The sequence below is a fragment of the Talpa occidentalis genome, unplaced genomic scaffold (genome assembly GCF_014898055.3).
Source record: "Talpa occidentalis isolate TD23 unplaced genomic scaffold, MPIMG_talOcc4v2.1 talOcc4.11, whole genome shotgun sequence".
In the NCBI taxonomy this organism is placed as follows: domain Eukaryota; kingdom Metazoa; phylum Chordata; class Mammalia; order Eulipotyphla; family Talpidae; genus Talpa; species Talpa occidentalis.
The window spans coordinates 47,780,650-47,798,589 of NW_023601104.1; the positions used below are offsets into that span (position 1 = coordinate 47,780,650).

Here is a 17,940-nt window from a genome sequence, read left to right on the forward strand (position 1 = left end):
GTTAAAAGAAAAAAATCATATCTATTATGGTGTTTATCATAAAAATAAGCAGAGAAGAAATTAGAATAAAAAGTTAAAGTGGGGGCCTCTCTGGTGGCACAAGGAGTTACATGTCAGCACTATGAAGCTATCCACAGCCACTGCAGCACAAGTTTGATCCCCAGCAAGGGAGGTGACAGCAGATCTCTCTTGTCTAGCCTGCTGCTCCCCTCAGCAGTGTATTTCAGTGGATCTGCCTGTTCTGCTCCCCACTCTCTCTGATGAATCCTCTCACCCCTCCCCCGCACCCCTGGATTACACCCCAGTTCTTGTATGCATAAATCTTTTTAAAAAAAATTTAAGGGCCTCCCCGGTGGCACAGCGGGTTGAATGCTGCACTGTGAAACTGTCCACAGCCTCTGTAGCACGGGTTCGATTCCTGGCCGGCCAGGGAGTTACCCACGTGGCGTGGCAGACCTCTCCTGCCTCGCCCACTGCTCCCCTCAGCAGTGTCTGGGTCCATCTGCCTGTTCTGCTCCCTGCTCTGTCTCTCGTGAATTCTCTCACCCTTCCACACCTCTGACCTGTACCCCAGTTCTTGTATAAATAAAATCTTTAAAAAAAAAACTAGTGCTGGGCCTCCCCGGTGGCGCAGCGGTTGAGCGCTGGGTTGCGAAGCTGCCCTCAGCCTCTGCAGCGCCAGTTCAATCCTCGGCTGCTCCCCTGCCACCGGAGGAGGGTCCCACATGGCGCGCAGACCTCTCCTGCCGCCCGTTGCTCCCCTCAGCAGTGTACTTCGGTCCTTCTGCCTGCTCTGCTCCCCGCTCTGGCTCTGGTGAATTCTCTCACCCTCCCGCGCTTCTGACTGTACCCAGTGCTTGTATAAATAAATAAATAAATCTTTAAAAAAAAAAAAAAAAAAACCTAGTGCTTAAAAATAAATAAAGTTAAAATGGCTTATTTCTAGATGGTACAATCATTGGTAATTTTCGTTCTCTAAGGCTCTCTGATTTTTCCAAATTTCCAAAACAAATGTATTAGTAACTTCCCAAAATAACTTTAAACTTGGGACTAGTTAACTGGTACTAATAAGTTTATTACAGCCTCTTTCTCCCAGTGATTACAACCAAAAACCTTGGACAGAATGTAAAAATGTAACTGAGGACCCTGAAAAGTAGACAAAACAGACAGAATGGGAAAAGAAGGCAAAGCTTAAGTAACAACCCATGAGGGAAGGTAGTTTCACAGGGTTTATTTCCTCTCCTCTTCTGGGATTGGCACCTGGATAGGCAAAGTCCCCTAAGTATGTGACAGAAACACACAACAAAAACTTTGAGAGAACCAAGAAATAGAACCTCTGTGAGCCAGAGGATATGAGGAGAAATTCCTGGGATTTTTTACTCCCACTCAGACCCCCCGGCCAGTCACAGCATATAAGCCCCAGACTAGACCCTACATGATGCACACACAGTGCAGTATAGGTAGCATGTGTATCTAAAGCCCCAGAAGAACTGGGAACTAAGAGAAACCCTTAGTAAAAGAGCATCAGAGGAATTCTGTAATTTCCACCACCCCCCTTGCTATTTTCCCCTTAATGGCAATCCCAGAAAGTTACTCACAGCACAAAGGGGAAGAAGAGTGGAGGGTGGGTGATGGGGGTATTATAGCTAAAGCTGCAAAAGAGCCTCAGTTATTACAAAGAGCTTTAGTGCTGAAAGATATGGGCAAAATCTCCAAGAGAAAAGACTAGAAAAAGGATCCCTGCCAGACAATCCTAAATGCTCCTCCAAACAGCTCATGTGAGAATGGTGTTAAAGAATAACAAAGATTTTGACAACTGAACTGTAACATAATCCATTTCTCAAGTACCAGACTAAACTCTGAATGACACATGCCTAGAGTTGACTCAAACACCTTAACAAAAGCAACAAGATCACTGACATTGGCATTTCACCCACAGAGGGCAAGACAGAACTTGCAATCAAATTCTAACAAGGCTGACTGCATGCCAAAACAAATAAATGAATGAATATTCTGCTGAGGGTTTTTATAAAGTCCAGAGCCTAACAATGTAATAGTCCAAATGTCTAGGAATAACGTGGGAACACAAATTAGTATAATCTAATTTGACCAAGTCCAAAAAAAAAAAAAAACAAAACCCAAAAGTCAACAGAAACAATCCTGAGGCAACCTAGATGCCAAAATTAAGTTGCATCTGAATCAGCTGTTATATACTCCACCAAGTAAATCTGAATATTCTGGAAATGACTAGAAATAGCTTTCAAAAGAGAAATAGGGGGCCTCCCAGGTGGCAGAAGGGTTAAGTTTCAGTACTATGAAGAACCCCAGCCAGAAAGTTAACCCTTATGGCACAGCAGACCTCTCCTGTCTTCCCCACTGCTCCCCTCAGCAGTGTATTTCAGTTAATCCGCCTGTTCTGCTCCCCATTCTGGCTCTGGTGAATCCTCTCACCACCCCCACACCTCTGGCCTACACCCCAGTTCTTTAAAAAAAAAGATTGTTGACTATATTAATAGCAAAGCAAACTTCAGAACGATGATATTATCAAAAATAAAGAGGAACATACATAATAAAAGGGTCCATTCACCAAGAAAACTCAATCTTTGTTTTTTTAAAGATTTATTTATTTATGCATACAAGAACTGGGGTGTAGGCCAGAGGTGTGGGGGGTGAGAGGATTCACCAGAAACAGAACAGACAGAATGACTGAAATACACTGCTGAGGGGAGCAGCAGGTGAGACATGAGAGGTCTGCTGTGCCATGTGGGTAGCTCCCTGGCAGGGGATCAAACTCATGCTGCAGGGGGTGCCAATAGCTTGATAGCACTGAGATTTAAACCCCTGTGCCACCAGGGAGGCCCAAACTTAACAATCTTAAAGGCACTTTAAAGACCTCACTAATAGTTTCTAAATACATAAAACAAAAACAGAACTTAAGAGAAAAAGGCAAATCTAAATTATACTCAGGGGACTCCCTGGTGGCACAGCAGATTGAACACAGCGCTGTGAAGCTGTCCGCAGCTTCTGCGGTACCAGCTCGATTCCCAGCCAGCCAGGGAGATTCCCATATGGCGCGGGCAGACCTCTCCTGTCTTACCCCCTACTCCCCTCAGCAGTGCATTTCTGTCCTTCTGCCTGTTCTGCTACCTGCTCTTCTCTGGTGGATTCTCTCACCCTCCCGTGCCCCAGTGCTGGTATAAATAAATAAAATCTTTTAAAAAAAATAAATTATACTCAGAAACTTCAATATTTCTTTCGGTAACCCATAAAACTTCAATTTGCTCCTTCAGTAACTCATAAAACAACTAGTACTAATTTGACACAGACTGCTCCACCCAACAACATTCTTTCAAGTGTATGTGGATCATTTACCAGAAATAGACTATATCATGGGCCATAAAACAAATCTTACTGAATTTAAAATAATTAAAATATAAAGTATGTTCTCTGAACACAACAGTACCATAAAAATATCTAGAAAATTTTCAAATATGTGGTAATTAAGCAACACATTTTTAAATAACCTAATATTTTAATCTTATTAAATCAACCAATTGTTTGACACACTACTGAAACTCAAGAAGAATTAAGTAAACTGAAGAGTCCTACCTCATAAAAATTTAATTACAGTAACAAAACCTTCCAACATTTCAATTTATTCTCTTATGGATATATCTTCTCTCTCCTGGTGTTTATTTTTTAAAAATTTGCCTAACCTAAGGTCAGAGAGATTTTCTTCTAGACTTTATACACAATTTTACGTTTTACATTTAGGTCTCTGATTCATTTTTAGTTTATTTTTGTCTGTACTGTGAGGTATGGATTAATTTTTGTTTTGCATATAGATATCCACTTGATTCAGTATCTTCAAAAAAAAATACCCTTCCTTTGAACTGCCTTTATATCTTTATTGAAATAAGTTGTCCATGTATATGTTAATCTTTTTCTGAACTTTATTCTAAGTCATTGATCCATTCATCTTTAAACCAATACTGCAGTATTTTGATTACTGTAACTAAATAAGAAGAATTAAAACAAGGTAGCTTTTGTCCTCCAACCTTATCAAAGTTGTTTTGGCAAAGCTGTTTTGCATTCCCATGTGAATTTTGAAATCAGTTTGTCAATTTCTACTTGTCAGATTTAGCTCTAATAATTTCAGACAAAAACTCAAATAACACATTAAAATCTATATGGCTAATGTTTGTAACAACTTTAGTCATGATCACCCAAATTTAAAAAAATCTAAATGTCCTTCAAGAGATGAACAGTTAAGGGCCTCCCTGGTGGCGCAAGGGATTAAAATGCAACCCATGAAGAGACCTGCAGCCTCTGCAGCAGGAGTTTGATTCTCGGCCAGGGAGCTACGCTCATGGCACAGCAGACCTCTCCTGACTCGCCCGCTGCTCCCCTCAGCAGTGTATTTCAGTCAGTCTGCCTGTTCTGTTGCCCACTGTCTCTGGTAAATCCTCTCACCCCCCACACCTCTGGCCTATACCCCAGTTCTTGTATGCATAAATAAATAAATCTTTAAAAGAAAAAAAAGAGATGAACAGATAAACCATATGTGATGTAGCCATAACATGGAGTACTACTCAGCAATTAAAAGAAAAATTATACACGCAGCAATATAAGTGACTGTCAAATGCAATATACTACATGAAAGATGATTCCATTTCTATGACATTCTGGAAAAATCAAAACTTAGCTTCAGAGAACAGACCACTGGTTGCCAGGCGTTAGTGTTGGGCTTCATTTCAAAGGGACAGTTCTAGGGACTGTTTGGGGTGATGGAGCTATTACGAATTTCAATTGTCACGGTGGTTATATTAGTCTGTGTATTTGTCAAAACTCAAACTTTGCCATATGTAATTTAAATAAATTTAAGAAAAAATTAAATATAATGCATATATATATTATAATAATCAGTTTTCCCTGAATAGTGCTAAAAATACACATTTATGGCAGAAAATTTTACACACATTACTATTAAAAATTATCTAAAATTTTAATGAGTATTTCTCTCTTATACTAAAGGTAGAAATTATCTTTATATTTTAAATCCAGCACTACACTAAAACTCATATTTATAAACTCAAAGGTAGCCTAATTAGAAAACCTTAAGAACACTCGCCTACACTGTAAGTTATCTATAATGGTGAATTTTTACTAAATAAGGTCTGTAAAATGTGTGCTTTCTTTATAAACAAAATTTTAAATGAAAGACTAATAAATTTAGTCCTTAAAGATAGTAAATAAACTTCATCTTTTGAGCCATTTCATCTTTTATTCCATTATTGCTCCTGTTCCCAGCCTTGACTCTGAAAAGGCTTGATTAAAAATAACACTCCAGGGCCTCCCTGGTGGCGCAAGGAGTTAAGATGCAACCTATGAAGCAATCGCAGCCACTGCAGCACGAGTTCAATCCCCAGCCGGGGAGCTACCCACATAGCGCAGCAGACCTCTCCTGACTCACCTGCTCTTCTCTCAGCAGTGTATTTCACTCAATCTGCCTGTTCTGTTCCCCACTCTGTCTCTGGTGTGTTCTCTCACCTCTCCCCCCACACCTCTAGCCTGTATCCCAGTTCTTGTATGCATAAATAAATAAATCTCAAAAAATAATAATAATAACGCTCCACCAAACTGCTGAAAAAAAATGGTCTTCCCTCTCAAAGGAAAAATTATAAGTGAAATTCCAAAACATAAATTTGCAATTCATTCAACAAGTATCCACTGAATGCATTTTTTATGCCAAGTACTTGCTAGGTCTGGGAGGGGAGAGGTGGGTAGCATATAAAGATGAGTAAGTCAGTCCTGCGTTCTTAAGAACTCACAGCTCTAATCACAGAGTCAACAGGTTTGCAAAGTATACATATATTTTGCTATAAAAACAAAAGTGTTCAGCTTTTTACGTTTTTTTAAAATGATAGACACTTTGTGAAACAATGAAAGTTCACAGATGCTCATTAAACTATGGGCCCCACAGCTCAAGGTTAACAGAACACTAACTGACAGAATGTTTCTCATCTTCCAGCATCCCTATCCACTATCCACTGAAAAGAAGCACATACACAGTTGCTGTCTATTTACAGAAATTCATTTATTTAACTTTTCAGGACTACATGTATTTGACACAACAAACATCCTCTATCCAAGGAACAATCAGCTAGCAAAACCGGTCAAAGAAAGTAATTTCACTTCCCTACCACTCTGCCATTGAGAAAACAAAAACAATATGAAAAAGGCACGTATATTAATGGAAGGAGCTAAGAAAACTATATATTCATGCTTCACTGTAAGTTACTGCTGCAGAGCATATATTCCTCTTTCTCCTGCATACTCCCCAACCAGCTTCATGATTCCAAAAATACTTTCTATAGGAATTTTAGGCATAAGTAAAAACAGGCACAATGTAAAGAATTTCTTCAATTTGTTTTGAGGTCTGGATATTAGCAATTGCATGAGATGCACTATGCTTAGCAATGGTGGGGAAAAAAACAAAAAACGAGTAATATATACATTTGAGAATGCAAGCGAGATTTTTGAAGGCATTTAAATTTTGCCCACTAAATAAACTCAGTATTCATAAAAATGAATGCTAAAATCAAATCATTATTTTAAGAATCAAAGGAGGAGATAGTTTAAAAACTATAACTCTGGGTATACTTAGCTTACAGGCAGGGATATCTATTTTACAGCTACAAGCACTATATGAACATAACCATTTCCCCATACCAATCCTAGATACTATGGTTCATTTTTAATCTCTTCTTTCAGGAGAAAAGAGATACCATCACACATAAATCCCTTCAACTTTTTTATCATCAAACCATAAACATCTACATCTAACCTCTCTACTTTGCCTAAACCCAACTTCTCAGTTAATGCACCAGAGAGCTGTGCTACTGAACATGAGATTTCAGAGCATTACCTGGAAACTTGCTAGGAATGTACAGTACTAGGCACACCAGACCTACGGAATCAAAATTTGCAGCTTAACAAGATCCCCAGGTGATTCACATTATTCACAAAGCCAATTCTCTCCCAGTTTCTCAGAATCCACTATGGATTATCCAATTAATTAATCTTTAAAAGAAAAACTCCCACACTCTTATTCCAATATAACTTGTAAAAAAAAGTTTTCCTGTCTCCATTTCTTCCCGTTCTACTTACTAAACCCAATCAAATTTGCCCTTTACTACCATGCCACTCAGTTCTCAGAGCTTAAGAACGTGGCTAATTCCAAAGAACATCTTTAGTCTTCACCCTCTAGATTGCTCACCAGTACTCAAACACAATTATTCTTCTTATTCATTTTTTTTAAATATTAAATTTATTTATTTATTATTTTAATGATGGGACTTTTTGTTTTTAAGATTTATTTATTTATACAAGCACTGGGTACAGTCAGAAGTGCGGGAGGGTGAGAGAATTCACCAGAGCCAGAGCGGGGAGCAGAGCAGGCAGAAGGACCAAAGTACACTGCTGAGGGGTGCAGCGGGCAGCAGGAGAGGTCTGCACGCCATGTGGGACCCTCCTCCGGTGGCCGGGGAGAAGCCGGGGATCGAACCGGCGCTGCAGAGGCTGCGGGCAACTTCGCAACCCAGCGCTCAACCGCTGCGCCACCGGGGAGGCCCTATTCTTCTTATTCTTGAATCACTTTCTTCCCTGTGCTGACATGTACACTGAGGGTGCAAAAGCAATAGTGGATGAAACTGCTAACACTTTTAGTATGAATCAAGGCAGTGGCACTAAACTGTGCCACTAGTAATTGTATCCTTCACTACCAAGTTCTGGCTTGTGGGAAAAACCCATTTTCACTACAGACTAACTTTGATGAAGAAAAAAAGTATTACTATTAATAACTGCAACCCTTGAATATACATCTTTATATTCTACTTAAGGAAATGAGAAGCAAGCATAAAGCTCTTAATGCATACCAAAAGAATGGCTGTGTCAAGGAAAAGTACTTGTATAACTACTGAAGAGTTAGACACTTTTCTCATGCAACACTGTATTTACTTGAAAAAATTCAAACTGGTTATTCAAACTTAGATATCTGAAAAATATTTTCTCAAAAATTAACAGTCTTCCACCTCAAGAAAAACAACTGACAAGTATTTGTTGCCAAGCTAACAGTGAATTCTTCAAGCAAAAATTACAATTTTGGAAAATGTGTTATCTGCCATCATGAGCCTGACAGTTTCCCAATATTTAAAGACTTTTTTGATGAAATCAATAGATTAACAAATATTAGGTTGTGATACAGTAGAATGACACATATCAGCATTTGGAACAGCTGTGTAATCAACAGAACAATATTTTTCACATGACAAGTACATGATAACAATCATGGGTTAAAAAAATCCATTCACAATCATGGGTTAAAAAAATCCATTAACCAATCATGGGTTAAAAAAATCCTGGTGGCACAGGTGGTTAAGACGCAGTACTATGAAGTAATATGCAGCCACTGCAGCACGAGCTCGATGCCCAAACAGGGAGGTGACCCACATGGAGCAGCAGACCTCTCCTGTGTCACCCGCTGCTCCCCTCAACAGTGTATTTCAGACAATCTGCCTGTTCTGTTCCCTTGTCTGTCTCTGGTGAGTCCTCTCACACACACCCCACACCTCTGGCCTGTACCCCTGTTCTTGTATGCATAAATAAATCTTAAAAAAAAAAATCCATTCACAGTACAAACAGACTAATAGATTTTCTTTTTTTAAAGATATATTTATTTATACAAGCACCGGGGTACTGGTCAGAGGCACGGGAGGGTGAGAGAATTCACCAGAGACAGAGAGAGAGCAGAACAGGCAGAAGGACCGAAATATACTGCTGAGAGGAGCAGCAGGTGAGACAGGAGAGGTCTGCCTCGCCATGTGGGAATCTCCCTGGCCAGCCGAGAATCAAACCCACGCTGCAGAGGCTGCAGGCAGCTTCACAATGCAGCGCTCAACCCGCAGCGCCACCAGGGAGGCCAGACTAACAGATTTTAATATAAGAGTACAAAGAATTCACCGATATGATTTCAGAATCCACATTATAATTAACACTTTAAAAATGATCACTTGTCCAATTTAGGTATGGTACCAAGTAATATGCATAATATGAGAACAATTACTGAAATATTCCTCTCTTTTCCATCTACATCAAAGAAGGATCTGTTTTTCATTCTTTCAATTAAAACAACATAATACAACAAAGCGAATGCTGAAGCATATATGAAAATACAAATAAATCCAGGGCCTCCCTGGTGGCACAAGGGCTTAAGTCTCTGCACCATGAAGCTATTAGCAGCCACTGCAACACGAGTCCAATCCCCATTCAGTCCCGGGCCATGGAGATGACCCACATGGCACAGCAGATCTCTCCTGTCTCGCCCGTTGCTCCCCTCAGCAGTGTATTTCAATCAATTCACCTGTTCTGCTCCCCACTCTGGCTCTGTTGAATCCTCTCACCCTCCCCCTGCACCCCACACCTTTAGTCTATACCCCAGCTCTTGTATGCATAAATAAATAAATCTTTTTTAAAAAATGCAACTAAATCCAAACTCACAATCTCAGTCCCTTAAAAACATCATCCTCTTTCAGTGTTCTTTCAGTGTTTATTTTCTTTTTTTATTTTTTTTTTCAGTGTTCATTTTCACTGAATGGCATCATCAGCCACTGTAACCTTAGTTATCCCTGATAACTTCTGTCTCTTATATCCCATCACAGAAGTTCCCTTTTCCAAGGGAAATATATTCCAAAGCCCCCAATGGACATTTGAAAACACAGATAGTCAGTCCCAAGCCCAATACATACTATGTTTTATTATATACATATATACAAGTGATAAAAATCAATTTATAAATTAGGAACAATATTATTAACAATAGTTAATAATAAAATGGGACAATTATAATATCTGTAATAAAATTCATGTGAATGCAGTCTCTATCAAAGTACCTTATTATACATAGTTTCAGAGCACTGGTAACTGAAACAATGGAAAGTAATACAACAGATAAGGGGGCCTACTATATTTTACCCCCCAAATCTATCTTAAATCTATCCACTTCCTTCTACTTTTATTACAATAACCCTCTCTCCCTGGTCACAGTCTACCAAGTACAAGCATACTACTTTCTGTCCTCTGTACCCAGGTATTCAACACTTTCAATGCCTTCCCATTGCTCATCAAACCAAATTTACTTAGCATCTACAAGATTCCATGTGACCTTGTCCCTACCTTCAACAAGACCTTTGGCTTGATCCAGTCACACTTTCTCCAAGTTCTTCAATTATGCCATGCTTAACCCCCTTCAAATTCTTCATACAATGCCTTCCCTCTGAAAACCCTTTTATCCTACCTCCTCTTACCTCATTTCATAAACTCTTACTCATCCTTCATATCGCTAAGAAAAACCACTTCCTCAAAGAAGGCCACTCTGACTATCCCAAGCCCTCCAGGTTGTCCTAACACCTTGAACTTTTTCTACATGGCATTAATCCTGGTTTGTAACCACGATTGTATTTTTATCATTATTTAATGTTTGTTCTCCCAATTAGACTACAGGCACAATAAGGGCAGAGACTATATCTGTTCTGGTCAGCATAGCATTCTCACATTTGAAAAAATAGAGACACAGTTTCCTTGGAATCCCTCAAGGATACACTAAGTAGTTGCCTCTGGAGAGAAGACATTGCCAGGGTATATAGTAAAGTGAGACTTACTTTTTACTGTCTATCAGTTTGTGCCCTCATAATTAAACATTTTTTTAAATAAAACTTCCAGCACCTGAAAGCACTACCTCTAATAGTCCATTTTGTAGATGTGGTAGAGAGATGAGATTCTTCTCAGAACTTAAATTATATTAACAATTACATTAAGTATAAAGATTTATTAATAACAGCATCTACAATTGTTCAGGATTTATCACCTTAAAATGTATGATGAGCATCTAGTTTGATATGAATGTAAAAGTACTCATTTATAACTCATTAAATTTATAACTTGTATTAAATTTAACTCAATAACATCACAGGCAAAAGCAAAAACTAACTTTGAACTTGGATTTGTTTCTAAAACATTACCTTGGTAAGATATTAATCTGAAATATCACAGCTTCACAATAAATGTGTATTCTTTAACTTTAAAAAGTCTGTTAAAACTGATACAAAAAAGTGGACATTATATAGTTCTAAGTTAAAAGAAAAGAAGTACTTAACTGTTACGTGAAGGCACTATTTTATGTATTTCACATGTACTATCCCAACTGATCTTCACAAAAATCTGAACTCGACAGTCTATTCTATTCCAAAGGCCATCATTTCTACCATATTGCCTGCCTTTCCTGACAATCAGACATAAAACTATTAATATAAGCTAAAAGGGCAAAAGTATGTCTGAACATATAAACAACTTTTATTTTATTCAGTTTAACTATTCTTATGAAATCAAGTTGGTATGGGAAATAATCACTAACACTCAAAACACAACATTACATTGCTTTCTTTTGACTGTTTCAAAGAATTGTAAAAGACTCTCCAAAATCAATTCAGTTTCATTAAATAAGGTCCCCAAATAAAACTCAAATTAGATGTGTAATAATAATGACATAAATGGGTAGTTCACTTTATTCAAAACACTTTTCATATACATTCATTTCTTTAATTCTCCCAAGGAGCCTACCAAAATAAGATACAGAGGAATAAAGTAAGATTTGGAGAGACTAAACAGAGCAAGAATCTGAACCCAGGTCTCTTTTGCAACAACCCATTCTTTCCACCTCTCCATGCAGCCTCTCTTGTTTAAAGGGACCAAGACAATTTTTCCCTATGTCAATAAGAAAGTATGGCTATAGAATGAAGAAAGCAATCTGAAAGTCTATAAACAAAATTGTAACAAATTTAATCAAATGTGTTTTCCATAGACAAATAATTAGTATGCTACATGAAACAGGGTTAACCATTCTAACTTGAAATACTCTTGTACCTTCACTTTTGTAAATAAAAAATATAAACATATCTGATTTTAATTTTATCTTCTCTCTCATATTGTACTAAATATACAGTCTGGAAGGGAAAATGTGGAGAGTAATCATTGTGTTAGCATAGTAGGATTTTATATAGGGATAAATTTAACATTTTAAAATTTCCCTTTAATTGCTTAAATGTAGTAACACTTTTTAAAATGCCATAACAAAGTGCTCGCTTCGGCAGCACATATACTAAAATGCCATAACAAATACCTCTACTATATGCTAGCAGTTAACAGAAAATATGAAATGTTGGATGATTTGAATGGTAAGTATGACTTAATTTTTAAAATACCAAAAATAATTCTCAGATTAATGAAAACCACCAAATATTTATATGAACGTCAAAAATGTAAACTGCACTTTTTTTTTATGAATCCTGTTAAAACAAGTGTCGAGAGAGGCTAAATTATTCTTATGTACTCAAAATTTATCAATAACAAAAACTAGTTGAAATAAATGGGCTATTTAAGAAACATTGTTTATAAGGACCTTTATTTTAACAGTATTGTTTTAATGGGATCTACAACTAATAATAGTTATCCATTTATTGATTCATCTTAATTATGCATTCAAAATCAAGACAATTAAAAATACTATTTAGTCAATTTAGTAACAACCTTTATTCCCTCATCAAAGAAATCTACACCAAATTTTATGTCAACATCTCATTTTCTAGTTGCCTCATATTGGCATTAAAACAAATGCAGAAACATCTGAGTTTTTCCTTACTTTATACTGGGATGCAAAATTATGGAAATATAAACTAGTAAAAAACAAACACATTCTGCATTCAGAAGAATGTTTATCTGGGGAAGTATCACATAGAAAGAAAAACATGGTATCAATGGCCGAAATATTAGTGAATTCTCTTCCATATTTTGCATAAATTTTACACTATATAAAAATTACTTTATGAATAAAATTCATATCTGAATAAATTATTTATAAACTCTCTAAATTTCAAAATCTGTTTCTCCTATTCTGAAAGGTATGCTACATGGGTAACATCACACTTATACCCTCCAATGTGAAATTTAGAAACCGATGATTTGCTTTAACAAAGTACACTGTATTTGACAATACTAAATAAGAATTGGACAGCTGTAAACATGTTCATTATTATGTTTATTTTCATGTCAATTTCAAGCCAACCTGAAATAGCTACATTGAAAGAAGATAAATATTTGTATTATGACATATTTTTAAAATGAATCAACGAAGCTATGGGTTAAAATTAGTATTTCCTAATAATTTCCATCAATTACATATTTGTGTCATCACAATTATAATTACTGGAGTTAACTTCACCTGACAGTTTTTGTTTCTGAGAAGTGCAAATGGCAAAACTACAGAAACTTTAAAAAAGAACAGTTTTAAAACTCACTGAAGAAAATTCTACACAAGATGAAGTCAGCAAATGGCTGGAAAACAGATGTGACTACAGCAGCCCCAAAGGAAGATGATGAAGGGATGTACTTACGTTTCAAAACAACGATCCACGTTGTCAGACATCAAAAGCAGCATGCATAGCTGTTCAAGGGCTATTAGTTGCATGTCCCTTTCATCTCCTTGTCCCATCTGTAGCCATTCTAGCAATGTATCCGGATCCACATCTGCCATGGTTCTTTAAAAAGCCTTTGATTAAATTAAAAAAGTACAGGACTTTAAACATCCAGGACTAATCAGCTTGAGTTTATAATTTTTTTCTTCCACATCGGCTGGAACCAAGTTTTCGTGGTGTCCTCCTAGAAATTAGAAAAAAAAAAAAATCGTAAGTATGTTTGGATAGTGTTTGATGAAGTTTTTCAACTTTCCTTATTCTGCGAGTTTAACGTTCATGTACCATACTAAAAAACAAAACAGTTTGCACAAGAACACATAAGCTGATTAGGTTGCTGCTTAACTGGAAACCAGAGCTGTCTTTGTCAAAGACAGTCAAAGCTTCGGATCCCACTACTGCTATCACTAACGTCTGTGCCAAAAGGCAAAAGAACACATTACTAAAGGTTCTTTTTCTACCAGCAAACTTCTTTCCCGTCCCCTCGCTAACCAAAACTGCCCCTCTCTACCCAAAACTGATCTTCAGATAAGCGTTAGTCAATATTTTGAGACTCTAAGCACTTTGATCCAATCTTCCAAATTAAGTTTCTCCTTTAAAATTACTTCCAATTTCACAAAGTCTGCTGACTTCTCAATTTACTTATTACTATTCTTAAGATACCCAAACAATCGATAACTACATACACGACCTATGAGTAAAGACTCAGGAATTTTAGCAGTCCTGGCAACTCTTCTAAAAACTTTAAAAAGAAATGCGAAAAGTAAATGCTACGTTATGGCTCCGAATACAGGCCAATCGACGGCCTTCTTTCCCCATCCACACAGAATGGGACATTTGGTGAAATGAAAAACAAAACAGAGAAAAAGCCCCAACAGTCAAGTCATCACAAAAGCTCCCAAGCCCCCAGACAGAGAGCAGCTTTGGGCCCCACGTAACCTGGCTTCAGGTGTGAACCCAGCCGCGGATCCCGGTGGGCACCCAACGGCGGCGACCAGGAGGGATGACCCAACACCCCAGGCCCTCCGCGCCCGAGGCGAGAGTCTCAGGCCCCAAGCTCAGGTTTCCAGACACCAGACCCCGCTAAGTTGGCTACCTGTGCCTAGGAGGAGGGGGAGGCTATGGAGGAGAAGCAGCAAGTCTTGGTACCCGAGCGGAGGCCGCAGGGCCGGGTAGGGCGGCGGGTCTCCCGGGAGCGGCGCCTAGAACTCCGAGGCCCGGTGGGACGTCCCAGGCCCGGCCAGGCGGCGAACCCTTCTCAAGGGCAAGGGGGGGGCCCGACTTCGGCTCTCGCTTGGGCAAACCCGGCCCGGCCGCACGCAGGGCCGGGGGAGAGAAACAAAGAGTGAGTCGGCAGCAACCCCGTCGACCTCGCCCCGGGCCCCTGTCGCGCTCCTAGTCCGCCGTCCGGCGTCGCGGATCCCGGCCCCCGTCTCGGCTCCTGTGGCTGCCGAGGCGCTCCCGCCCCCCGGCCCCTCAGACTCTTACCAGGGCCTGTGCCCCAAACCGCTCCGGTCCAGCTCCAAGCAGGCCGCGGGCGGAGCCAGGCCCAGCCGCGGCCCTCGAGTTCCCAGGAAGCCGCAGGCCGCGCAGGTCGAGCCGGGCAGGCGGCACAGGAAAAGCCGCGCCTCGTCCCTCCCCTTCCTGCGCGGGGACCTGGTGACAGGGAAGCGAGAGGTTCCCCGAGCGGCCGCGGCGGCGGCGAGCACACGTCTGTCCCCGACACGCGGCTCCTCAGGCCCGCAGCTCAGTGGCCCGCGCGGAGCAGCTGGCGGCGGCTGGGGGAGGCCGCGTCCATCGCGATCCGGGAGGGGAAGGGAGGCGGGTCGGGCGAAGCCGGGCGGGGAAGCCGCGGAGGGCAGCGGAGCTCGGCTGAGGCGGCGCAAAGCCTCGCTCTTGGCGGCGACCCCGCCGGCCGCCACGTGGGGCGCTGCGGAGACGGGTCGAGCGGCTGCGTGGGGAGCCGACCAGGGCGCCCGGCGGCCGCGTCGCCGCCCCTACCCGGGCGCGCTAGCCCCCCGGGCCTCCGGCTCCCGGCCTAGACGGTGTCGCTTTTCGGCCGTCCTGGCGCCTTCTCGTTTCTCTGTCAGTCCGGGCGCGCTCCCAGGACCCCGCGCACAGCGGTGCACGCGCGCTCAGCTGGTCTTGCACGAGGGACACACAAACACATACACACACACACACACACACACTCCCCCCCTGCTCCTTGAAGGCCCCCACACGGGGCGTCTCGACTGCCGCCCGGCCTGTCCCCACCGAGGACCCGGCCCAGGCGCCGCGTACCCCGCCACGAGCTCTCCCCTCCCGCCCGCCACCCTCCTCGGGCGCGGAAGTGCTCGGCGGGAGGATGGGCGCCTCCCTTCGGTCCTGGGAGGCAAACCGCCCACGGTCCGCCACACAGAAAGGCTTTCACCACAAGCCTGGGAGTAAATAGTGAGTAATATCGCCATCGCACAGATGAGAGAACTGAGGCGCCGGGAAACGGCCGTCCAGGCCCCACGGTGGCCCCGGGAAGCGGCAGCGCTGGGATCTCTTGACTCTTGCCTGTGGCTTGTGGCCACCGGGGCGTCGTGGTTGTTCCCGTCCAGTGTTTTATTTCACGAGCACTGGAAATAAAATATGCCTGTTTGTAGAACTTCCTGGGAGGTATTTGGGATAAAATTAACCACAAACGTGGCTATAGCTTTTTTTTTTTTTTAAGGGAAAAAAAAAGTGAATCTTGGTTTGTGGGATGAGTAAACCTCTGCCCCAGACCCTCCCCCTGTACTGGGGCTTTTTAAATTTTGAAAACAATAATGAATATTACTGATAGTATTTTAAGGTAGGACCTGTCAATCAGAGCAGATGCTGCATATGTTCGAAGAACTAGTATTTTGGAAAATACAAGTCCCATAGGTTTTTAGGTCTCCTATTAACCAATCAAATCAGGAGAAAAGGGTAGAACCTTGCATTATCTTGTCAAAACTATAACACATGCGAATAATGATTTAGTAGAAATGACCGTGACTTGGAGCTGGCAGGGAAACCATTGAGGAGGAGGTGGCATTATTTCTGGACTTTGAAGAATGGGTAGAATGTGGACACTGCAAAGGAGAGGAAAGAATACAAGCAAAGCCTGATATCTTCTGAGACAAAGGAAAGCACTTGTGCCACCAGCAAAACAAAACAAAACAGGCAGATCTAGCAAGGTATACTGCTCTGCACTGTCTCTGGTGAATCCTCTCACCTCCCCCGCCTCCCCCCACACATACTTTTGACCTGCACCCCAGCTCTTGTCTGCATAAATAAATCTTTAAAAGACAAAACAAGGGCCTTCCTGGTGGCCTAAGGGGTTAAGCACCACACTATTGGGCAATTCGCAGGGCTCTGCTGCAGTTAGATCCCCTGCAGGCCAGGGAGCAACCCACATGGTGCAGCAGACCTCTCCTGTCTAGCCCACTGCTCCCCTCAGCAGTGTATTTCAGTCAGTATGCCCGTTCTGTTACCCACTCTGTCTCTGGTGAATCCTCTCACCCCCCACATCTCTGGCCTGTACCCCAGCTCTTGTATGCATAAATAAATAAATCTTTAAAAGAGAAATAAATAAAACAAAAACACAGCCTTAAGTGAAAAGAAAGAAAAAGGTTGGGGCTAAAGTAAGCTGACCTTGAATGCAGATGCAGAATTTGCATTGAGGTAAATAACAAATTCTAGATTAGAAGAATGCTGAGTGGAAAAATTAAAGTCTTAGGAAGATTTATATGGCAAGGATGACAAGGATTTTAACTGGAAGGTTGTTGAAGGGCTTGGATAGTGGATAAAGGGCCTAGTTATTGGCAAAAAGAATGGAGAAGAAATAAATATTAATATAAATTTTTAAATGTATCAGAATTTAAATGATTAACTTCAAATTTTTTTATTTTAATCTACAGAGAGGACTCAGAAGCTGGGAACATGATAATACTATTAACGGAAAATAGAAAAGTTTAAGAAACAGCTGCACTTTTTTTAATGTTTTAAGGTATATTTCCCTTTATTCTCTAACATCATGGTCTATATCACCCTCTTTCTACCCACAAAATTAATGACTATAATATACTTTAAAGATATACTTTAAAAAAATGTATGTATCAAAAGCTTTGTTATTTGGAAGCATTTCAAACATACTACAAAACGTCTGTTTGGGTATTTCTTCAACTTTTGATGTGAACTACAAGTGTCCCTGGCTTCTCTTAACTTCTGAGAGAATCTGGGTATGAAAGAGTATGGTCAACCATTTTGGAACAGTGGAAATTAAATCTGCCTGGAACCTAGGGTGGAGTTAGTGACCAGAAAAGATCATTGAGATTAGTTGGAATCAATCTATAAAGGGTCTTGA

The 17,940-nt window shown here is 40.7% G+C and overlaps 1 protein-coding gene across 5 annotated transcripts in view; it reads right to left on the reverse strand.

Moving 5' to 3' along the window:
* Positions 1 to 15,375, reverse strand: part of HECTD1 (HECT domain E3 ubiquitin protein ligase 1) — an 86,115-nt gene extending 70,740 nt beyond the window's left edge. For 4 of the 5 annotated variants that reach the window (XM_037503184.1, XM_054689654.1, XM_054689660.1 and 1 more), the window contains exons 1-2: positions 15,072 to 15,375; positions 13,506 to 13,770 (exon numbers count right to left, since the gene is read on the reverse strand). In XM_037503184.1, the coding sequence (XP_037359081.1) occupies positions 13,506 to 13,645 (140 nt within the window). In that variant the 5' untranslated portion in view covers positions 13,646 to 13,770; positions 15,072 to 15,375. Of the gene's footprint in view, positions 1 to 13,505; positions 13,771 to 14,679; positions 14,781 to 15,071 lie in introns of those variants that run through there. The other variant, XM_037503183.2, reaches the window with a different exon arrangement.
* Positions 15,376 to 17,940: the final 2,565 nt, after the last annotated feature.